We start from the raw sequence: 24,630 nt of genomic DNA on the forward strand, positions 1-24,630 counted from the left end.
TGTTAAGGTCTGACAATTACTGTTATATCCCAAACACGAGGTTTATTGTTTCGCATCTGTGCATAGTTAATATTATAGTGAGAAATAATGACAGTGTAATAACTCAGGAAGATTAAGATTAATAAGGTGGCAGAACCAAGAGAAAACAACAGCTTCATGTTAGTATTTGCTAAACCTCTCCTGGTCAAGTCCAGCCCTAAAGAAGCCTGACCTTAACTTGAACTGCCCTGATCCAGTGAGGGCTGTTTGCGGAAACGCAACATGGAAAAAAAGGAAGAGCTTCTCTAAAAATTCTTCTCTTCGTAAGTCTAAAATTGAGATATATTTTTGTGTTCCATTTGGAAAATATTCCTACTTAGGAAAATAGTTGCCGTACACAGTGTCTACTTGTGAACTTACTAAATCGCTAATTAATCTTTGTAGGTGGTGCAGTGCCAATGAAAACACTGATGTGGAAACCAATGTCATTGTTCAATTAACTAAGCATAATGTACCAGAAAGTTAGGCCTAGTACACAGGCTTCCATTAGCAGTGTTTTAGAAAATGTTTGCTTTGATGGCTTTTCCTTCCCTTGCAAACATTTGCTTAACAACATCTGATATCCGTTATGTAATATTTGCTCTAATATGTTAAGGGTAAAGTAGCTGTAAGCATTTTATTCTCCCTTCAGTGGATCATCAGCATGATTCTTCTTTCTGTATTATTTCCAAGAATACATAAAATTTTGGAATGTCTCAGGTTTTGTCTGTCTTGGAAAATAAATCCAGAAAATATCCACCAATTGAAAACTCCCTATCTGAACGGATAGCATTTTAAAGGTTATTGCTTTGCACTAAGAACTCATTTGATCACGTGAAGGTGAAACCTTAGTTATATAATATCAAAACAAGACAAAGGTTTGATGTAAAAACTTGATTGCACTCACATTTTGACCATTTTGTACAGTTCACTAGTTTTCCTCACAACTGTGTGTACTAATATACAGCAAGTAATTTTATTTCATATACTATTTCGAATGACTTTGAAATACTAAGTGTATTACAGCAGCATTTTGCAGTGCTTTGCATAGAAAAGGGGGAACAAAGCTCATTGAGGAAGTATTTCTCCTTTTTTCATCTAAACAAATTATTAAATCAGTATTTCAAGATATTTCATCATCTTTTCTCTGCTGGTTACTAGAGCCAGGAAGGTATTTTGCCTCTTGGATGAAGCAGGATCATGAGTGCTTCCAGGCACAATGAGAACACCTGAACTGCCTTTCTCACAGAAACTGCTGACTTGTTCAAAAAATTTCTTGCTTTCTGGTCTGTACACCATGGATTCAGATGGGGGCTTTTAAACATTTTTTTATAAATATGACTCCTCTGTGTCTAAGATGCAGATGTCGAAGCTCTGAAGCAGTCAGAAAGAATGTAGGAGAAAATTGTATCTTATATATGTTTGCTGTTAGCTGTTAGACTTCATTACATCTAAGGGGCTTATCTTTCTAATCAAAAAGATAGCAGCATATGAACCAGCTGCAGAATCTTAAAAATGAAAGTATCAGGAGGCCTTTAGCATTAATTCTAAAAGAGGTTACTCTACTGAAACATTGCCAAGGTGTACTTTCAGACATTATATATTAACCAAAGTGTGCCTGAATGGTTCTGTCCAAAGAAAAGATCAGCCTGAGCAGATGCAACACAATGGCAGTGTGTAACATGATTGGGTGTCATTATATTTATGAATTTTAAAACATATGCAAAACGTTATTGCAATGGAAAGATGATTAAATTGTATCTTGATGGAAACTTCATTATTATGAAGTATTTTTCCCAATATAACAATAGTAATTTAGACTTAACCTCATTGCAGATCCAGTTTTACCTAAGTAGTACAGGCAAGACACACATTACTCAGTGACCAACTGACCTGACATTTACACTCATATGTCAAGCTAATTATCCATTATAAGTTAGACTGAAAAAACAGAAGAAAGCCTCAGATTTTCCACATTTTTGCATACTAAACCCAGACATGTCTAAAAGGGTGATTTTCATTGTTGTTACTGTAAGTCCTACTCATCTTTAAAGGAGAGATACTTTTGGGGGGAAAAAAAATAGCAAGAAGACTCTACCATATAAAAATGTAATTGAGAGATGTTTCTAAACAAGTAAGTTACTGGAAAAGAGCTGGGAGAGGGAAAATTAGTTCCATCAGTTAATTTGTTTGACAGTTCCCTTACTGGACACACTGAAGAGCTATAAGCTTTATGGCTTAGCAAGAGACAAACCTCAGATATTTGCAGCTAAAAAGCTAGGAAATATTGATTGGTGAAATATCCTGAATATTTGGGTTTGGAAGGGTTTTCTTTAAATCAGGTGATAACAATTGAAAAATCAATCAAAGTACAGAAAATATTGTAGTAGCTACCCCGAAACAGTGCATAGAATTTTACATCTCTTTAAGGTTTTCTACATGGCTTAATGGAACTGGTAGCAATAAACAGACAAGGTTTAAATCTGCTGAAAAGTTTCTAAAACCAGACTATTAATAGCTAAAGTAAATGTGAGATTGTGTCAGGAAGAGAGGTCTTCTAAGTCCATCTATTTGTCATGTCTTATTTGTTGAATCTACTTAATGTTTCCATGTGACTTCCCTGACCACACATCATAAAGCCCTGTTAAGCTGTTAAGTCTCTCTTCAGCAAAAACAGTTAAGTAGTTCATATTTTTGTCTCCACAGTTTTTTAGTTCAGCTTTAAGTGCCATGGAGAAAGCAGTAGGGAAATGCACAATACATATATATATATATATATATACAGCTGCTTTTGTTTCCTGATTTGTTTCAGAGATAACAGGTGATCTTTAACAGAAGATAATATGAGAGCCTGATAAAGAACAAAGGTTTTCCTCTTGCTGCTCAGATGGTATCTATTAAATCTCTTGTGGAAAAAAGTTTCTCATTGCCACCTCACAAATAAACATAATTTTTTTCTATGCTGCAGTTATTAGTACTAATATTGATTAAATTTGAGGTGCTAATATGCTCTTAAAATCTTGCCATCTGGCAGAATCTGTTTCCTCTTGGCTATTGGCCCTGGAGAACCCAAAGGCTTCACTTGGGAATACTTCAGGGAAGTACTTGTAATCATCTCTTCCCAGCCTTTTTCTGGTTTGCAAAGCAGGTCTCGTTTTGCTAGGCTGGGCAGCAAGACAGGGGTTGCAGTAGGTCAGGCTTCAGCTCCTGCTGGCAGAGGTGTGTAGGACTTGCATCATGTAAGCAATGTGTGAGAATGGTGATGCTGAATGAGATGGCTCAGGCTAAAATTCAGCTGCATTGTACCCTGGATTAATGTGGCCTCATGTATGAAGGAAATTATTCTTTTTCAGAGCTCTGAGAATATGGCTGCTTTCAAACTGAACCTAGAGCTCAACAGCATCGTTGCTGTATGGATGTTTGTTTGTTGTATTTTCGGTGACTGAAGATGTGTGCAAGGTATCAGTTGTGGCATTGGTAGCCAAAGAGTGATATGTACAGGGGTAATGGCAGTTCCACAAAGACCAATTATTTGTGTATTCTTTCTATCCTTTATACAGGCAACACTTAATGAAGTATACACATTACTAATGTCCGTCCTGCAATGAAATGAACTGTGAAAAAAATTCAAGCAAACATGTTCCAACTGTTCACACAAAAGATCACATAATTCGTGCATTGTGTTCCCACAAAACTTTCCCTACAATTTGCTGCTGCTCAGCATGTACTTCACTTAGTTTCCTCCAATTAAAATTTGCAAACAGAAGAGCTTTCCAGTGCTAACAGATTCATGTGCTTTACCAGAGATTTGGAACCACGTGTTGGAGGAATGGCTGGGTACACCACGCCGATACAATATAAAGGCAACATCAGTCAGCTTCTCTCATTTTTTACTAGCACCTTTCTGTGGTTCTCATTCTCACTAGCAACTTAAGATTAAAAGAACTTGACTATATTTCAAGTACAATTTAATCCATTAAGATGGATCTCCTTCACAGCAATGGCGTGCTTATCATTCAGCATTTACAGAGGGACTACAGGGCTTACCAGGATTTCCTTAATTTTATGTCACATGTTGGAGATCCCCGGAATATATTTTCAATTTATTTTCCTCTTTGGTTTCAGCTCAACCAAGTGGTTGGTACTAAAATGATATGGGTGGCGGTCATTGGAGATTGGTTCAACCTGATATTTAAATGGTAAGAAGTCAGATTTATTTTAAAATTTGTTATTTTTAATGATAATTACTATATATGACTCAAGTTTAGAAAACCTTTTGTGAATAATGTACAAGTAGACTTTCCCCTGTAATTATAAAACAGAAATTGACAATAAAGGTAGTTAAGATATGTTTGAAATGACCTTTTTTTAAGACAAGAAGAACTTATAGATAGTTTTGGCAATATATTTCTTCATGTTCCTTGTAAGATTATGTATCAGGCTTTGCTGGCCATATATATATATATATATAGATAGATACATATATATAATTTTTTTTTTACTTCATTTATGCATTTATTTTATTTTTTGTCAGGATTTTATTTGGCCATCGCCCATACTGGTGGGTGCAAGAAACAATGATTTATCCCAATCAGTCAAACCCATGTCTTGAGCAGTTTCCTATAACATGTGAAACTGGACCAGGTAAGAATTTTTTGAGGTTATAGTAATATATTACATTTAAGAGCGATAATGGCTTCTAAGGGGGAGAGGACGTGACCTGTGAAGATCTTGTATGATATACAAATCTCAAAGCTCATGTTTAAAATAGCACCTAAATACAGTAAGAGAAACAAGAAGAAATAAAATGTGATAGGTATTTCATTTCTCTATGACAAGAATGTTTGCTTTGTTGCCTTTAAAAATACTTTACTTTAAAAGTACTTTAAAAATAAATTCCACTGGGATGAACCAGGAGGGGGAAAAAAACAGCGAGAAAAAAAAGCCATGTTATAGATTCAGAAAGAGTGATACACCTGCTTTGTTATGTCAATAGGGGAGAAAAATTCCACATTGTTTAATACTGTTTCAGAACAGAGCAGAGGGCTGTTGAGTTTGAGGGCTTGTGCACTATTGAAAGAATTACTGAAATCACAAAAGCTAGTAGGTGGTTCAGTGTAAATAACAACAGTAGTAACAATGGGTTATGTATCACAAATGTATCACAATTGTGTGTGTGATAAATAGTGTAAATAAAGTGTAAAAGAGAACCACTCTTCCCAAAACCAGATACTGTGTGTGTGGGGGGGGGGTGTTGAAATATGTGTACAAGCATATGGGGGAAAACAGTCTTTAAAAAAATGCACTTTTCCAATGTATTTACAGTTTTGTATATCTCATTGTCTTTTCTGTGGAACTCAAATGAAATACAGCTGAATTTAAATTAACTTATGCAGTGTTCATTTAATATGTGAAGTAAGGTAAGCATGCTTGGCCATAGCTGACTGAATTTAGTTTAACTTGTAGATGAAAATATTGACTGTGAAAATGATTGTGCTTTGTGCCTTGTCAATGCCACTGCAAGCTTTTAAGTGGTTTGCAGAGCTCTGATATCGATTCCTCATTTGCATTTATAGTGATCACATTTTCTCCCACCTCCAGGTTTGCCCTTGACCATCAGCAGTATCTGTCACTCACCTGTTAGGTGCACACAGTCATTGTGAGAGCTTATATGGTACTTCACACATTTTTAAAGTATGCAATTAATATGAAAATATTAGAGAAGCAGCCACAGATGTGAGATGTACACATCCAAATATTGCTAGGGTAGCCTGAACCATTAACTCTGAAGCTCAACAAAAGGGAAAGCTGAGGGAACTTCTTATATGACTATGTGGCAAGCAATCTAGGACCTGAATTTGGTTTATACTTCTGAAATGAGCTGAACTAAAACTCTGCACCCATCTGGTATTTGTAAGACTTTAAGAACATAAACCTTAAAGTGGAGTTCATGCTGATTCTAGTAGGCAATTTGCTGATGATCTCTGAAAGATTTTTCCTGCATGATATTTTCCTAGAAGAGAACAAAGAGAAGATTTCCCAATGCTGCTCGGCAACATCGGTACCTTTGTTCTGTTGTGGAGTTTAGGATTAAGCTGCTGCCTACTTGATTTCAGACAAATATTCTGTATAGAATACAGAATATGTATTCTATATATATATAGAAGATATATCGAATATGTCTTCTGAAAAATTTGTAATCAGAAAATTACCTTTTGAGAAGCCTTTTAGCCTTTGTTAAGCATTTTCTTTCTAAACAATTATGTGCCTGAGTAAGTGCCAATAAATGGTAACTTTTGGTAACATTTTTTTTTAACATTTCCTTTTTATTTTTATTAGGAAGCCCATCTGGACATGCCATGGGATCTTCCTGTGTCTGGTATGTAATGGTCACAGCAGCACTTAGCTACACAGTTAGATTGAAAGATAAATCAGCAGTTACCCTTCACAGGTCAGTGTCTTTTCATAATTCTAACTCATGCAGACAGTTCCTTATATACATGCAATGCTTTTAATGGATTTGATTTAACCAAAAATTTGTAGTCTGTTTTGTCCAGTTTGTAGAAAAAACAAAGCCTTTATCATTATCTACTTCAGGTGAAGAAAAATAATATTAAGAGGATTTATCCATTTATATAGGTTGGTATTTATTAACTTAAAGTCATTGCATACAGTATCTTTGAATCAGGTCCTGGTAAAGGACATGTCACAGCTTCAGTATTGGAAGTTTCAAATTCTATTAATTGTCTTTATGTGTTGGAACTTTTAGTTAATACATAAATTTACTGCTTAGATAGTAGTCTTTTTCACCTATTTTAAAGCAAATACATGGAATATTGGTAAGGTTCCATGTAACGTTACTCAGCGCTGTGGGGAAGACTTATAATTGCTTTGATGGCTTTTCTTTCAAAGCCCGACAAGATTGTTCCCATACATTGTGAAATTTGTTACCTAATAATTGAACTTTTGCATTTAAGTGTGACTTCATGGTGAGAAATATGTTTGAGGCACTTGTATTAATTAATCTTGCCATTGATGACTTTCATCACTAAAACCACTAAACTACTAGGGTCTGTTCCTGCAGTCCTAGATGCAGCTTCGAGAGCAACCACTGTTACTGATGTTTTATTGCTGACATCCAGTTTTTAATAATCAGCTTCTAAACTTCTCTACTCATAAACCTCTGCTTGGTAAAAATATGAGCCTGACACAAAGGGGCCTGGTGTAATTTCTAAGAAAATTATCCTGTCTTATTTTCTTAACACATTCGATTTCCCTCTTAGATTGACATGGTCATTCCTCTGGAGTGTTTTTTGGATTATCCAGATCAGTGTGTGCATCTCAAGAGTGTTCATTGCAACGCATTTCCCACATCAAGTAGTTCTTGGAGTATTTGCTGGTAATGCTGCTGTTTTTTCTTTTCTTTTCAACATATATGCAAAGCCTGAAAAAAAATAAGTATGCAAAAAGGTGAGAGATTGTTAGTAGTGCTACTCAGCTTGCAGCTGTAGTGGTGCTCTCTGGAAAATCAAGGATTTGATAATAGTCTAAAGGTAAAATATGTGGGGTGATATGTATCCACTGCCTTTGTGATTCACACAGAGAGTGAACCCTTGTCTAGTGCCTGCTGATGCTGGCTGTGTTATTCCCACACTGCTACAGGCTGGCACTATCTGATTTATACTGACAGCATCTGATTTTACACATCTGTGTGGAAGGGATCAGAGAGGAAGTTGGTTCTATATGGCCCTGACCTATCCTCCCAGGAGGAAGTTATTTGGTTCACTTCAAATTGAGTCCAGGCACAAACTGGCATGAGTGCAGTGTGGACAAACACAGGGCCAGAGGCCTGTGGTAAAAAGAGGAAAAGGCAAATTATACCAGTGCAAACTCCCCAAGATTATTGAAGAAGTTAAAGTACATTCTTCAGACTCAACCATGCTTCAAATTAGTATTTTGGGAGTTCAAACTATGAACGATGTCTCTGGTACCTATCTGATTTTAAGGAGGGGTGTCCAGAGCATTGGGTATGAGCTGCCTGCTCCAGTTGTCATTCACCGATGCAGAACAGCCTGGGCAGCTCTGGCTAACATCTTGCAGTTCAGCTCTCCATAACCAGGAGAGTAAGAAAGTAATGAGTAAGAAAGAATATAAGTGTGTTCTCTGTGGTCTCTGTCAATACTCAAAGCCTGTATGGGAACCAGTAATGAATTCTGTATTGATGGGCCCAGTTTTGAGTGGAGGAGTTCTGTTGAAAAGAAGTGTTCTAGTTGGTATCTAATGTTTGACAGGTTGTCTCCTGTGAGATGCAGTCAGGCCTAAGGCATGCCTCATATCAGAAAACATGTGGTGCTTGGTATTTAATTTTTTTTCCAAATTAGCAGTTTTTAGTGGGAGGAAAGGTTTTGTAATGTACAACAGAAGTGGTAAATTTTGTATGTATGTATGTATGTGTATATATATACATATACATAAATAATACATAGATATATTGTTCTGTCTTTAAAGTACAGATTCTACAGGGGCATTGTAAAAGTGCTTCTTCAAAGTACAAATGTGTTGTTCCCTGTAATCATGAGTTTCTAATCCACAGGCATTCTTGTGGCAGAAGCATTTGAGCATACCTCTGCAATTCAGACAGCAAGCTTGAGAATGTACATGAAGACAAACTTGTTTCTTTTCATCTTTGCCCTTGGCTTTTATCTAATCCTCAAGCTTCTTGATATTGACTTGCTATGGTCTGTTCCAAAAGCCAAGAAGTGGTGTGCCAATCCAGACTGGATAAACATTGACACAACACCATTTGCTGGACTGGTGAGGAATTTAGGTGCACTCTTTGGCTTAGGTCTTGGAATTAATTCCGAAATGTTCATCACAAGCTGCAAAGGTAAAAATAGCTGTAAGAGAAGTTTCCGTGTGTTGTGTATAGCTGCTTCCTTAGCTACACTGCAGCTGTATAATTTCATCAAGATACCTACTCATACTGAGTATTTGTTCTATGTGCTCTCTTTCTGTAAGAGTGCAGCTATGCCTCTGACTGTAGTTGCCTTAGTTCCTTACTGTGTTCACTCGTTAATGAGGACAACTGAAAAGAAATTGAATTAGGTAGTTTCCAAATGGTTAGCAATGTGGGGATGGATATGAACTGTTCAAGAACCTTTCACAAAAGTGGTTTTGCTAACTCATTTTAACCAAGGGAGATGCCACTGCATCTTCAGTGTGCTCCTGGTAAGTAAACAGTACATCAAAAATTAGTATATTCAAGAATGACTTTGGCAGCTCAGAAACAATAATTACTGATTTCATTCATAGAAATATTGCAACCTCACTGCAGTATGGTAAAAAATACCCGATACTCTGGGTCACACTGAAGTTTTAAAACTATAATCAACTAGTTTTATGTAGCTACTTGGTGGTCTTTTAGTTCTGTCCATCTCCAGCTAGATGGTGCTTCAGGCCTCAATTGTATATAGTGATACTCAGTATTTAATTTTTTTATAGAGAGATATTGTGTTAAACTTCTAGATAATGGTGTGAGAGTATCACACCACCTACAACTGTACAGCTATACCCAGGCACTGTGAAAAAGGCCAGCATAGCTATAAAGAAGACTTTAGATTTAACTTATTGAGCTTCCTGAGCAAAACAGCTTCTGATTAAGCCAGATGGAAAAAAAAAATAAACATTTATTTCAATTAGACTCTGTAGAATATATTTTTGCATTACTGTGTGATTTTTTGTCATTTTTACTTTTTGAAAGTAGTCACATAAATCATGAATGATACAGATTACACCTTTGATACTGAAAATGCATAAATATAATGTACCAAGTCTTTGGGCTCTGTACATCTACACAGAGCAAAAAATGAAGCAGGTTGTCAATAATGACACCATATTACTTCTAGAATTTTGCTTGTCCTCCTTTAGTGCAAAGGTGAATTAGTCTGATTCCCTCATTTCAAGAGTCACAAGCCTGAATCAGTTTGTTGTGTAAATCATGCAAATGTGATTGCAGGCAAAGTCATTGCAAGAGGAAAGGTCAGTCCAGATCTGCACCAAGCAGTCTCCTCAAGGCTTGTTACTCATGGACAGGCACACCACATAGCTCCACTTGCCCTTTAACCCCTTTGCACAGGTGCTGAAGAGCTTTATAATCATCTGGTTGTCAATAGCACACAGGTATAAAGTGGAAGGAGATGGCACCCAAGAACATCTAAGACCAGTACAAGTGCTTGTACACTGTCTCATGTGGACATACTTCCCAATACATAGCATCCAATATTTATCAGCTGCCCAAAAATGGGATGATGTTAGGATGACAATCCATAGTAGCATCACCCACCTGGGCCCATGTCCCTGTGCAAGGAGATGACAGGCTCCATTGCAGGCAGGGGATAGTGTGGTTGCTTTGGCCTTCTCAACAGCCCCATCCTCCACAGCAGACCCTTGTAAGAGGTGGGATGTAAATACACAGAAATACTTGTTACCTGCTGCAAGATACTCTTGAGCTTGTCTGCAGGGTAAGAGGATAAGTACTAAAGCACAAGAGGCAGTAAAAATTACAATTTATTGGTATAATTTTGGCCACAAACTTGGTGTCCTTCAAGCAAAAGAATTATAGAGTGAGTACATAGTAACTGTAGGTTTTATTAGTCATTATTTTTCCATGGCCTTAAATACTAATCTCAATTAAATATACTATAGGTATGTCAATAGGTTACTGATAGTTCAGTCCAAAGCTATCCAAACTTATTATTGTTCTGTACTATAAAAAGGCTAAAAAGATTAAAACTTAAGGCAAATAATGCAGCTTCCTTTTTCATTTTCAGTTAAGGCTTAAAATAGACACTTACTTGGGAAAATAGCATTTCAGTGTCACCTATGGGATTTCAGTAGGGGGTGTTGAAGTGAGTCTATTAATAGAGTTGTACCAAAATTGAAGTTGTTTTTTGCTGCACAGAATTAAGGGATGTCTAATAAACTTTTCACCCTTACATATCTATTCAAGTTTCAGTAGTTGGCACTGATGCATAGTTGTATAAGAACCTCCATTATGGTGTGATAAAGTGCTATAAAGTGGGTAAACCCCACTTCAGATTTTAGGACATGGAGAACAACCTTTCCAGTTAATATCCCATTACTCAAAAATAGGATTTAAATTTTAAACCTGTAATTTAGACTTTCTGTCTATCTGCTTTTTTTCTAAGATCCCACTCACTAAAGGAAAGAGTCATGTAGTTCTACAAACAATATCCAATAACATAATTCAGAGAAATATGCACTAGACCTTAGCATAAACTGCTACAGTTAGAAGCTTCTGACAGAAGAAGGTACTTTCTCACCTTTGTAGTTTTGGAATTAATTGTTGCGTGGTTTATCAATTCTGCTTAACATGAGCAAGGTGCTAATAATGACTTTTTTCCACTTTACTGACTATATTTATGATTTCTGTAAAAACACTCATCATTGTCTTTCCTTCTGAAAAAAAAGAACATATTATCCAGCATCATCTCAGTAGAAAAGATTATGTAACCATGATGATTAACTGAGGGGTTTTGCATTGATTTAACTGAAATATTTATTCCAAAACAAAATCGTATTTGATAACTTGCCCGGAGTGATAAGTGTAGGGAAAATGATCTTCATCTGCTTCTGTTCCTCTTTTTGATTGCTTTCTTTACTTTTGTGGAGCTGCCTTCTTTGGAAGAACTCTTCAGTTCTGTTTAAGTTTCACTGCTGTGCCTGGCTCAGGGTGCTGGTGTGTTGGTGCTGTAGCTGCATCAGTGAAGCCCAACCTCCCCAGACAGCAGAGCTGATGCATATGATAGTGGGGGTGGAAGGGTGGGGGTTCTGGCCTTTCAGTAAGGGTATCTCCCGTAATCCTGGACAGACCAAACATTAGGAGAGATTTGATCCCTTCAGATACACAGCATCATTCTTGGGATTGTTTTTTATTCACAGAGATTACCCAGACAAGTGGCATTTTCCATACTCCACCACACTGGAATATTTCTTGATTGATAACTGAGGAATGACAAAACTGTGCAGTCAGACTGCAGGTGGTGGCAGTCCCCCAGCTCACCAGCAAAGAATTTTCCCATTTTCAGGCTTTCTTTCCCTTAGCAGTGGGCTAAGCTACTTCCTGAATCCATCAGCCTGTGCTTAGTCCTGCCTATGCCTGGCAGTTATGCTGCACACAGCTGCGAACAGCTGCATACATTTAGGGTACCACAGCACTCACAGTCTTGTAGAGCATTTTGCAGCACAACGGGGCGTGGACATACCCATACCCACTGCAGGGTATCTGCTTACAGAAAAGGAGTCTTTAAAATTTAGAATCACAGTAATTCAGCTAATTGGGGCTCCAGTGGTGACAAGCTTATAATAAGCTCCTTCCATGGCCATCAGTTCATCATGGGTGCCCCTTTCAATTACGAGTCCCTGGGACATCACAGCGATGATATCGGCGTTCTGGATTGTGGACAAGCGGTGAGCAATGACGATGCAGGTACGGCCTTCTCTGGCCTTATCCAGCGCTGCCTGCACAGTCTGAAGGCAACAGGAAAAGTGTCAGAGTGAAAATATGCACACTAAATTGGGACTCAGAGCTGGAGAGACCTGATTATTGCTTCAGGTTAAGTGTACTGTGCACCACTTGTAAAAGTGACAATGAGGCTAAATCAAAGCTTATATTACTGGTGTGCTTAGCTGGGTCAGGAATTCTGTTTATTAGCAGTACAAAGAAGGAACAAGTAAAATCAGCTGCTGAGATGCTGAATGTCAGCTCAGTCTGGATAAGTTTTTTAATTTACTCTATTTCTCTAATCTCTGAGCGTATACAAGCTACACAAATTCTGCCCAAGTTCTTAGGCCCTCAATACTCATTCTTATTGGATATTCAGGCACATCATTCATATGCTTGAGTACATTTTCTTTGTTTTGTAATGTGCAGGATCATTTATGAAACATTACCACCTAATGCTTTGAAAGCCAGGGAGTTTGTATGGAAAGTGCTGCCTCTCATTGGCAGTCTAAGAGCCCTTGTAGTTGGCTTTCTTTATAGCTTGCTTTCTGGATCTTTCAAAAAGAGCATTAAAGGTTTAAGTGCTGAATTAACAGTGTTGCAGTCAAGTACTGGAGTATGTCCGGATGTCTCTATAGAACAGAAAAAGGCATTGTATGTTGTAAGCCACTGTATTAACTTTCTCTCATCACTTATCACTGCACATTTACCTTTTCACTTTCGGTGTCTAAGGCAGAGGTAGCTTCATCCAGTAATAAAATTTTAGGATTTCTTATGATGGCTCTTGCTATCGCAATGCGTTGTTTTTGCCCACGGGACAGCTGCGATCCTTGAGCCCCAACATTAGTTTCATATTTCTGAAAAATATATAAAATCAAGTTTTTATTCTGGTACAAGCAAACACACCAGTAAACAGCCTGAAGGAAGAGTGGGAGGAGAAAGGCAAGAGTGCTGACCAATGCCTCCTCCTTATAAAAAACAGCAATGCAGAAACACTGTGTGGGTGACACAGAGATCTGGGAGATGTTTCCAAGCGAAGTGTTGCAGTGCGTGAGGCCTGGGCAGTATGGTGAAGAGCCTGGAAGAAAAATTTTATAGCAAGATATTGGCTGATTTGTCTGAGGAAAAAAAAAATTCCCCCACCCCAAATCTTGAAAGAGAGGCTAAAAGTGATTTAAGGCCATTCTGGACAAATGGTTTTTTTGAGTGCCTAAATTGTATTCATATCTTTTACATTCTTCTGATGTACATTTATATGATTTCAGTGCATTTAAATCCTTTTCAAGTGCATGTAAGCATCCAGCTTCAAATAATTTTGTCTGTCTGCCCTACTCACAAGGCAACTTTCCCACAGCTGTGAGCAGGATTGATTGTTTCTGATATGGCATAACACTTTGCTGAACTGTGCTGCTGCTTCTTTTTTGTTGAAAGCTTTGAAAAATCTTTCTTTGTCTTCTAGTTCAGTGTTGTAACTGTGTTCAGTTCTATAAATATTTGCCTACTGTGTAAAAATCCAGTAGCACCTCACACCCAAACTCTCAGGGACATGAAGAATGGCCATGACGCCCTCTTTGCCCCTACTGTTTATAGCTGTAAAAGTAAATAAAAGGCATATGTGTGTGGCAACTTTAACTAGATTTGAAACAAGTCCTGCTGCAGTGAACACTGAGCAGCCTATCTGTAGTTCTACAGTCAGCACCTCACAGGTACTTACCTCAGGCAGTGACATGACAAAATCATGTAGCTGAGCCTTCTGGGCAGCTTCTATGACTTTCTCCATTGTCACCTCTTTGGTGATGCTCCCGTATTTGATGTTATCAGCAATGCTGCAGTCAAATAGCACTGGCTCCTGGGACACTATTCCAATTTTTGATCTAAGAAACTGTACATTTATTTTCTTGGTGTCATGTCCATCTATTAACTACCAGGAAATAGAAGAAAATTCAATATTATTACAAAACAACAGCTTACAAACCCCAAATAGTTTATAGCAAAGGTAAATTATTTAGCTGCATTACTAAAATGCAGACTCAACTGATTTAAAGTGATTTGAATAATCTTCTTATATTTTACTCCTTTGTGCATGATGTATATATTTTGGGGGTATATATCTGTGATCCAGCCAAACATTAGATCACTTGCTTAACCTCAAATCCAAGTGAACTATTTAATTGCATAAGGCTAGGCACATGCTTTGTTACCTTCCTAGCATGGTGATCACCACATTTACGTTTTTCCAAAGAAAGAGAAATTGAACTACTATTTACATGAGGAATATACACAATGACTTTTAAACAGTAAGTAATTAGCTGGAAGATAAATCTAGACAAATTCAACCTGCAAAGAATCTGCATGTTGAATCTATATATTTAGGGATGTTCCAGGCTCTTTGTTGCTCCATTCAGGCTTGATTGTTACCTGTGCTCCCACGCTGTATGTTTCATACAGGAGCTACCAAGGTGAAAGCCTATGGCTTCATAATGCATGAGGATGCAATGAGGTTTGTACTGTTCTTGCCTGAATACATCTGAGATGATACTCAGGAACTGTCAGAACAGTCCACATTTGTACTAGAAGGAGCTGAAGCCCAGGCTGTGTAGATGTGTGCCTCCACTGCTCAGATGTGCAGTAGGACATTCAGTCAGAGTTCTTATAGCATTGCTGGAAACAACAGCACACAAACCACGTTTCCTTTGCTTACCACACTGCCTGTGTCAGGGTCATAGAATCGCTCCAGGAGCTGGACACTGGTGCTCTTACCACAGCCGCTACTCCCAACAAATGCCAAAGTCTGTCCAGGCTTAACGGCTACAGAGAGTCCTTTCAGGACCTGAATATCAGCCCGAGAAGGGTATGTGAATTTGCAGTTAAGAAATTCAATGCTTCCCTTGAAATCATCCTGGTGAAAAAAAAAATAATAAAATGAGAAAAGATACTACAGTGAGCTTGAGCTCAAAACTGGATTTTAAAGTACAAAGTAACTCTTCCTCAGGTTCCATTCTTGCATCTCTTATTTAGAATATGACATTTATGCTTGTAACATTAGCCCATAAGAGGGATAAAATCTATACTGGAGTAGCTGTTATAGAGATGAAGCCACTAGGCATAACACTATTGCTCTGCTTATACTTCCCTGTACTGCAGTGATCAGAGGCACCAACTAGAAACAGGATTGCCTTACAAAACAGTAAGTTTTATATTTTAACTTAGACACTGTGTAAGTGTAAATTTGGTGATAGTTCAAATACATTTCTGCAAACTAGATTTGGTGAAAAAAATAAAATCAACTGAACTTCACAATTCATGCTATTAATCTAATACATGAATTCAGGTCAGTTTTCCTAGAAATCTTAAAAAACTCTTTTACAAAACTCTGAAGGAAATCAAGATATTTAATTTTCATTGTTAGAAGCACAATGTTTAATGTATCTAATTGATAACAATTATTTCAAGTTTTCTTTTAATTCTGAAGAAAATAAGTTAAATGAAAAACAGTTTCAGTTTTCTGGGTCTAACTTTTTAATTCACCAAAGACTGAGCATTTTCATTTTGCCTGACTCAGAGATGATTTGCCTCCTCATGAGCACTTCCAACATTTTGATGTGAATGAAGAAAGCCTCCTCTATAAGCCAGCAATAGTCAATTTTATGCACAAACCACAGAGCAGAAAGAAAACACACGCTATTCTGTGAGTCATCCAAATTGGTCCCATTCCAATCTACAGGAGCTTTACCCTGACAAATTCCTAATAGCCACCCACACTTCATGTTACTCTTGCTGCCTAGTACAAAGCTTGCTGCTTCCAGAAGAGCACAGCAACAGCTACACAGTCCATATAACCTTCCTGTAAAGCACCAATCCTCCCTGACTTCAAAGTCATTCATGCAGTTTCAGTGCTCATATTGAGATGAATGATATCACGAATTACTCATCTCTGCTCTTACCCATTTTTCCCCTTTTTCACTGTAAACACTGATTCTAGGAAGGCGATCAACCAGTTGGAAAAAGCGTGCAGCAGAGGTTTTGGCTTTGGCATAGTTTGGGGTGTAGGAAGAAGCTCTTCCCAAAGCTGTTCCACTGGTCACAATAGCAGAGATCACCCTGCAGGGAAGGGGGACACAGTCATTCTTGGGAAGACATTGAGAAACTGAACTCTACACTGAGACCAGAGCTTCTGTAGAGGAGCCTGTTTCTGGCTTCAGGCAGGCTCCCACCTGAACACAAAGCTGTAATGGAGTCCTTCCTTGTCAACCAGAAACCCTCCATATCTGTAGGAGACAGCGTTGGCAATGAACACTATGCTCTGAGCAAAGCCAAAGCAGAGTCCATAAACATGTGCTTTCTTGATTGCAGCTCTATAGGGCATATCCAGGTTCTTTTCAAAATTGTTAATAAACATTTTCTCTTTCCCTACCCCAGCAATAGTCCTGATGTTAGAGAGGGCTTCACTGGAGATCTGGAAGAGAAAAAAAATATGGGTAAAAGCTCCTAATTTTTACTTGGAGAACTAGATTGTGCTGTTTCACAAATGCATGATTCTTTCAGGAACACAGGGCACTTATGCCATCTATAAATTGATTCAGATATGATACAGACTTCCCCAAATATCAGCCAACCTAGAGAGACACTTTCCTCCAAGCCTCAAAAGTAATGCTCCTAATGCTCAACTACAGCTGAGTTACTGCAAATACACTTAGGAAATCAGGCACGTGCTCTTCTCACTTACAACTTATTTTACATAATGTGAATAAATGCGACACCCACAAAAGCCAATGTGTTTAGGAGCACTGTTTTTTCCTTGGCTCCATCTATTTATTAATTAAAGATGATAATTTCAACTATTTTACTTATTGCAGCAATAGTCAGAGAAAGAGGGGGAACAGATGCTATCTCCAGCTTCTGCTTCATAAATTAGCACCACTTGACTTTAATCCATTTCCTAACCTGTTCATCCACCCCCTTGTTTATGTCCTAAAAGCCTGATGAGGTGGAATATATAAATGGACGGTGACACCATGATTCCTGTAACATCACTGACACAATTTCTAAGTTTTTACCTTGTACATAGGCAAAAGTAAGCTTGCATATGTAAAAAGAGAAATGCAACATGGGAAATTATGAGATAATCCCTGTGGAAATTTCTCTGGCGCTTTAATTGGACTCGATGATCTCTGACGTCCCTTCCAACCCAGCCGATTCTATGATTCTATGAATTGTGTGCTTTATAGTATGCTCTATTGCCAGTCAGAATTTGAGTATCTATCCCCCCAGAAATATCCAGTTTCACCTACAGAAGCATACTGGCTATTTCTTTGATCCTAATTTCACCCTACTCTCCTCAGGTAATTTTATTAAGAAATTTGTTTTAGATGTTGCCTGAACTTTGGTAGCAGCTTCATAGTGTGACGTTTTCTTTTGAAAAGCAGTAATCCAGTATATGGCTTATGGATGTTCTCAGCACTTGAGAAGATCTGCATACAAATCATTTCAAGTATTCCACCCAATTTCAGGGTTTTTCTCTCAGCCAAAAGTAAGAGTCACATCTGCATTATCACACAGCATGAAGGAGCAGATAAGCAAGTTCTGTGAACTGGATTGTTCAGGCTGTTCTTTTCGGAGTATTTAGCACTGAATGCAGTTCTGGCAAATAAATGAGAAAATAACACCAGACATAATCAGTCATTACTGAAACCGATGAAGCATTAAGTGGCTTTTTCATCACAGCCTCTAGGTCATTCTGTCAAATGGAATTTGATGCCTTGACTCGTTAGACTCAACAGAGCATGGGATGCTGCTAACCCTGACACTGGAGATGGAGTAACAAGGAGGAGGAGGGCTTTAGCCAGCGGTCATGGAACACCAGACACATTGTTTCCAAGGAAAAGGAGTTCCTTCCTCATGTCTCGTGCTAGTTGGTTTAATAGCCACACAGGTATGTTTTCACCAGGGAGCAAAATTTAAAGTATTACAAGAATATCCTGTGTCGCCTGGTAAAAATTAACAGCAGAAGGGTTAATGCTTATCTAATTAAAAACCAACCAACCAAACAACTATATACTAGCTAGAAATGAGAATTGGTAGAATTTTGACCCTTAAAATCCATACATAGCAAAGTTATCCTGTGATCTAGCAGCACACAGTAATGGAAAAGGTGTTAGTAAGCTAGCAGGGCCCACTGAAGAAGCAATTCTGCTTTCTCTAAAATACTTGTAATGATAGTAGTTCAGTTCTGAATTCACAGATGTGAGGATTTCCAAGTGAACTTAGTATCACTGCTTCCTGAGGATAGCTCAATCACAGGGCAGCAAAATATGGGTATTTAAATAAAACCTGAAAAGCTGAAATAGACTCCTGAGGGATCTGTGTCTGCCGATTAGGGCCAGTAGCTTTTGAAAACTCAGTCACATTTCATGCAGCAAGTGCTTTTGCAGTTAGGAAGTTCCCAGTGGTGTTCAAGGGTTTGATGAGCTCAAATATTACAACTTACTTGCAAAACATTGCCAGTTTCATTATATTTCAATAACTGATGGTCCCAAATATGACTTTTCAACTACCTGTGGCTGCAAATATAAAGCAGTTTTTAGATAATGTTACCCGTCCAGCAGCTTCCAGCGCTTTCTTGTCCTGAGAGGCGAATCCTGTCAGCATTTTAGCCTGCACTGCTCCAGATAAGGCCAAAAATGGCAGGAAACACAGTATAACAAAACTCAGTTTCCAGCTGAAGTAGAAAGCAATAATCATGGCCACTCCAATGTTAGTAAAGGAATTGACAATCATTCCTATCTGTGATCCAGTTGCCTTCAAAGAAAAGAAGCAAAGACAATTGACATTTACTCCAATAATCTTTAAATGAATTTTCCTATAGAAATTTAGAAAACTGAAATTTATCCAGTTTGAATATAAAGTTTCCAATTCACTGTATCAAGAGAAGTACAGCAGATGTCCAGTTTTCCTTTCACCCATCAAACTTTCCACTGAGAACTCATAAAATTATTTGTAATGATTGTGAGAAAGATGGTCTTACCATTGAAATCAGTTCCCTTGGCTCCCTGGGGAATCACTAATCTCAATACTCCACATTTATCTATCTAGATTTAAGAACCCTTTTGCAATTTAAGAATTAAGAACAAAGTCTCAGCTGCGCAAAAATCAGTAAGAAACATCACTGAGAAGGCATGAATTAAAGTTGCATTTCTGCCTGTCTCCTTATAAAGGAAAAAATTTTAAAAAAATTTAAATACATCTTTGACATCACTTTTCACTTTTATTGAAGTACAGGTACTTCAAGAACATTTTTCTCTGTAACACACCTGATTTATTTACTCTGAAGTTATTTTCTTTCATAGCAGTAAGCAGCAGCCCTAGATAGGATCTAGGTCACGATGTATTAGAAAAAAAATATACATGTGATATTCTTGATCATTTTTAATCTAATTAATTTGCAGGATGTGAACTTTCAGCTCAAAATGCTCATCACCTACCTCTCTGACCTACAGCAATAGGATAAAGTGCCTTGGGGCTGCCATGGTGGAAGTTACATCTATCTCCCAGCTCAGTGGAAGCTACCAAAAGAAGCAACCATAGGGTTGCTCTTAGCTGCATCTTGCAGCTGTAACAAAACCCACACACACACACGCTCCGAGAGGCCACTTCTTACTCCTGGTGCAGATGTAGACATTTTCAGACCCTGGACACTTTTGTGCATGTTCTCACCTTCAGCTTGCTCTGCAACAGCAGCAGTTGGCTGAGCCATGTCAGGCAGTGGAAGGTGAAGGATTCTGCTGCTCAAGGAGCTCTGTTTTTTCCCCTGCAGCTGTGGGTTGAACGGCTGTGCCCCACTGCTCTACATGTGCTTAGAACAAAGATGTCCCTTAGGAGGCTCTTAAATGTTTCAGTCAGTGTTTTACAACTTACTTTATTTCCATTAAAACATGCCCTGCAAGCACCATAAAGGCTGAAGAGGTTGGCAGCTGGTTTCTCTAATTCTATAGAAATTGCTGCTGACGGGGGGTTTGGGAACTTCTGTGATTTATCTTTTGAATTTGTAAAACCTCACAGACTCATCAAATGGCTAAAGTTGGAAGGGACCTTGAAGATCATCTTGTTCCAACCCCCCTGCATGGGAAGGGACACCTCCCACCAGACCAGGTTGCTCAAGGCCCCATCCAACCTGGCCTTGAACGCTTCCAGAGAGGGGGCAGCCACAACTTCCTTGGGCAACTTGTTCCAGTGTCTCACCACTCTCACAAGAATCTCCATTAATACGTTTTAAAAGATCATCTACCATTTTTAGACAAGTTGAAATAGAAAAAATTTTGTAACAACAAAAAAAAAAATCAATATATTTCCTCCTTTGTTTCTAGCAAATTGCTTGAAGCCAAGTAAGAATGGCATCTGAGTCACTTTGGCCAAAGTCTCAGTTCAGATAGGTAACATTTATGCATGAGCACAATGCATGGAGTTGGTGGTTCACTCTTACAAACAGTAAGTCACACTAAAACTCAGTGCAATATTCTCTGGCTGGATCACCAGCCAGTAGTGTAGTGGTCTGTCTGTTTAAATCAGAACTGTCACACCAAGCACAACACCAAACTGAAAACTTGAAATCATTGTAATGAATGCCACTAAAATACTATCCTGACATGTTTTTGAAAGAAACATCTAAGTACTGTAACAAAAATTTAATTCACCTCTAGAAAAAAGAAATTAAAACTTTTGCACTGGATGCTCCTTTTGGTTCCATTGATGATTGGTATTTTATTGATTTCTGTGTTCTTGTTCTGGTAATGCAGGGAGTAATAGACAGTAAATCATGAGCCTATTTGTGCGTTTAGGTAAATACAGTGATAATATTTCAATTTTGACAGTCTATGATAAATAGAACTAGCTTTAAGTGACTGATCAAGAACTGATCTACACTGACCTCACTGGTTGCATGCTAGCTAATTTCTATGACATTGGGCCAAACTAGACCTTCCATCAGCTTATAGTAAAATAATTCATAAGCTACCAGCTCTTACCCCTTGGACTTGTGAGGCATCTGTTGCAAGTCTTGTAGTCAAAGCACCAGGGCTGTTCTTCTGGTCATCAAACCAACCAATCTCTTGCCCTAGCATAGCTTGGAAGCCAATTTTTCTTAACCGTCTTGTAAGCAGCTCACCAGACTTGGCAAAGGTGTATCCCTGGGGTGCAAAAGAATAAATAAAAATATTGTACAGAAAGAGATACCCACAAAGTAAGGGATCAGAAACAAAATTTACCCATATTGGACTGCTATTACCTGTAGAAACTGTGTGAAAAATGAAAGAATTCCAACACCGACAAAGAGCAGGCAGACACCATTGATCTGGGTTCTTTGTTCTTCCTCATCCAGAATGGAGAAGGTCTTTGGAAAAAAAAAAATGGGTAGCATTGTATTAGAAGTGTTAGTTTTGCTGCATGTGAAGTTCATTCATGACTCTCTGTTGCCAAGTGCAGAATCCCACCCTGGAATCAAAGCCAGAAGCCAGAGCTCTCTCACCTCTTGCAAAGGCACAATTCCTTATTTTTCCTAAGGTGAGCCTGAGGAGAACATAATGCTTTTTATTCCTGTTAAACAAGAAGTTTATTATACTCAGTGTCTGCACACACTGCTATTTCTTGTTGCCTATCCCTACATGTAATCAATCAACCAGGCAATCACCCCACTACTCTAAACAAGATCCAGTGTGATAACCAGAGAAGAGCAATGAAATAAATAACATAGTGACAAAGCAACAGTGCAACAGCTCTCTCACCTCCTCTTTAATCTATGACAATTGCAACTTTATTGGGATATAAAATAGATTATGTGTAAATAATTGTACCCTAGAATGGCTCTCCTCACACAGAATTAATGGATCTATAACTGCTATAAGTAGGCTTCAAGAGGAACTTGTTTTGTTTTACTGAGCGTGGATATGAGCTGCTCACTTACTGGTGGGTATCTGAGAAAGAAAGCATTCATGCCCTTCCACCCCATTCTGCTCCAGTCCTCATGGTATTTCACTTTAATATCTTGCACTTAATATCTGGTCTTTTTCAATACCTGCCATCATTACTGGCTGCTGCTGAAGTAGTGGTCCAAATCCAGGTTGCCATCCCTTAGCAATACCTTTCAGTCACAACAATTGATATGCAATTCTGATTGTTTCAGAACATACCTGAAACATTGAAGTACTTCTCCTGCTTTCAGGTTTAAGCCATAGCTCATGTTTGTACTTCCCACTAGCTTTAAATTAATGCTAATTGGATTTCAAAGGTCAAAATTACTACAAATTGACTAGTCTCTCAACCTGTTATTGGTAAGGCATAAATAAAAATAATGTGCACTGGACTTTTTTTCTTATATCAAAACTATCTCGAATTCTTCTAAGTAAATATAAAAAGAAGAAGAAATTTTCATTACAGCTGCAAAATACAGAAATGCCACAAATAAACTCAAGTATTAGTCTTAAAAGGTCAACCCAAGCTATTCACAGTTCAAAGTGAGCTATGCACCAAAGTAACTGGGAGGAATCACGGCAAGAATTTGGGAAAAAAAAAATAGCTGTTGTCTAGTGGGAATTCAAGTATCTTAAACTTTGTACTTCGGTACTTTGGCAACAAAATAAGTCTTGCAAAATCCAAAATGATACCATAAAACCAGCACTTACTGTTTCAAGCTAAGAGCTGTTCCAATGCCATGCTGTCTTACAAGTAGCAAGGCACGTTACTTTCTCAGATTAATCTTTGTTTTAAAAAAAATCCCCAGGTATGTTGGAATTTGTTATAACGAGAGCAAAACTTGTAACGAACTGCTGCCATCCCTATCCCCTTAATGTCAATAATTCGTATTTGATTCTGAGTTAAACAGGCTGTGAACAGATTTCATCTGTTTCAAATCTATCCAGCAAAAATACCACTGCTTTTTGTTTATTTGGTTGTTTTTCTGTAAGAAGTATTCTAGAAACAATAGATACAGAGATGTGAACTGGGATGAAAAATACAGTCCCTAATTTCAGGGAGGCTGGATCCATATCCATGGTTTCCAATGGTGCTCATGAAAAGAGAGAGGGCTGTGAGCCTTTGCTTTTTTGTTCTATCTATATCACCCAGATTCAAAGTCGTTCCTTTGCTTCTCTTATGTAAGAAGTATTTTGTGAAAAGCCTTCCCAGTTCATGTGGCCAGGTTCCCCATTTCTCCTACAGCAAGGCTGAGAGAACTGCAGCATCTGCAAGACAGCTTGGGGGTTTCTGGTCAAGACAGTTATTGGCCAGTCTGAGATTCCTATTGCAAGCTCTAATTTCAGGGAAGCATCCCTGTTCAAAAAAAGCAGCAGGCTGAAGTATGTGCATAAAAACTCCCTAAACTGAGAGCACTGGCACTTTATAGTCCTACCAAAGTAAATGTGGGTAACATTCATTGAGAAAAGATCTCTATATTGCAAACAGAGGAATTTTTTTCCCCCTTGCAAATCTGTCCTGTAAAATTGAACTATTCCATTCTGCAGCTATGTAACTTGCTCAGCTGTATTTTTTACCTATGCTCTTGATTCTAAAAACTGATTACAGGAACAGGTAGCATGAACAACAGCATCAGGTCTATGAAAGAAAAGAGTTGTTGCTGAGCTGTTCATATTCAGATTATACACATTTCAACAGTTTTAGGGTGGACTATCTTTTTATCTGGGCCAAGGACAACATGCCCCATAGCAGTCAGAGCACATCTTCAAGCTGAGTTTCACTGGAAAGGGAACCAAAGCATAGTAAGAAGAAACTACTGAGAAATTTGTTCCAAAGGTAAACTTGCAATCTGATGAGAAGACATATCCAAATCTTCATTCACTTTTTGAGATTAATTTCTGAGAATCTTCAAGACAGACTTTGCTAAATTTACCCTTTCATTTCATATCTGTGGGGATTTTCGCCCTTACTTCCACAGCATATTGGTCCCAAATTAAAAGCCCACATGTCTGTCACATCATTGCAGATATTCAGACAGTTTGGAAAGAAGATGCATATTCCATCTGCCTGACTGCAGTGGCACCAGAAAGAAATGTTTTAAATTTATGAATAATGAAACACAGATG

General features: G+C 38.1%; 2 protein-coding genes across 4 annotated transcripts in view; one reads left to right on the forward strand and one right to left on the reverse strand.

The window, feature by feature from the left end:
* Positions 1-3,999: 3,999 nt before the first annotated feature.
* G6PC2 (glucose-6-phosphatase catalytic subunit 2) lies at positions 4,000-10,338 on the forward strand. 2 transcript variants are annotated; one of them, XM_030454026.1, is made up of 5 exons: positions 4,000-4,217; positions 4,553-4,662; positions 6,358-6,475; positions 7,302-7,417; positions 8,612-10,338. In XM_030454026.1, the coding sequence occupies exons 1-5, from the start codon at positions 4,000-4,002 to the stop codon at positions 9,121-9,123; spliced, it is 1,074 nt and encodes a 357-aa protein (XP_030309886.1). In that variant the 3' UTR covers positions 9,124-10,338. The 2 variants fall into 2 exon arrangements, with proteins under 2 accessions (XP_030309886.1, XP_008503354.1); XM_008505132.2 differs by having other exon boundaries at positions 6,358-6,469.
* Positions 10,339-10,360: 22 nt separating this feature from the next.
* The window catches only part of ABCB11 (ATP binding cassette subfamily B member 11), a 43,792-nt gene continuing 29,522 nt past the window's right edge, over positions 10,361-24,630 (reverse strand). For both annotated transcript variants that reach the window (XM_030454024.1, XM_030454025.1), the window contains 9 exons: positions 21,822-21,926; positions 21,562-21,723; positions 19,136-19,339; positions 16,756-16,997; positions 16,486-16,642; positions 15,243-15,440; positions 14,256-14,462; positions 13,252-13,398; positions 10,361-12,567 (listed from right to left, as the gene is read on the reverse strand). In XM_030454024.1, coding sequence (XP_030309884.1) covers positions 12,367-12,567; positions 13,252-13,398; positions 14,256-14,462; positions 15,243-15,440; positions 16,486-16,642; positions 16,756-16,997; positions 19,136-19,339; positions 21,562-21,723; positions 21,822-21,926 — 1,623 coding nt within the window. In that variant the 3' untranslated portion in view covers positions 10,361-12,366. The remainder of the gene's footprint in view (positions 12,568-13,251; positions 13,399-14,255; positions 14,463-15,242; positions 15,441-16,485; positions 16,643-16,755; positions 16,998-19,135; positions 19,340-21,561; positions 21,724-21,821; positions 21,927-24,630) is intronic.

The sequence above is a fragment of the Calypte anna genome, chromosome 7, assembly GCF_003957555.1.
Source record: "Calypte anna isolate BGI_N300 chromosome 7, bCalAnn1_v1.p, whole genome shotgun sequence".
In the NCBI taxonomy this organism is placed as follows: Eukaryota; Metazoa; Chordata; class Aves; order Apodiformes; family Trochilidae; genus Calypte; species Calypte anna.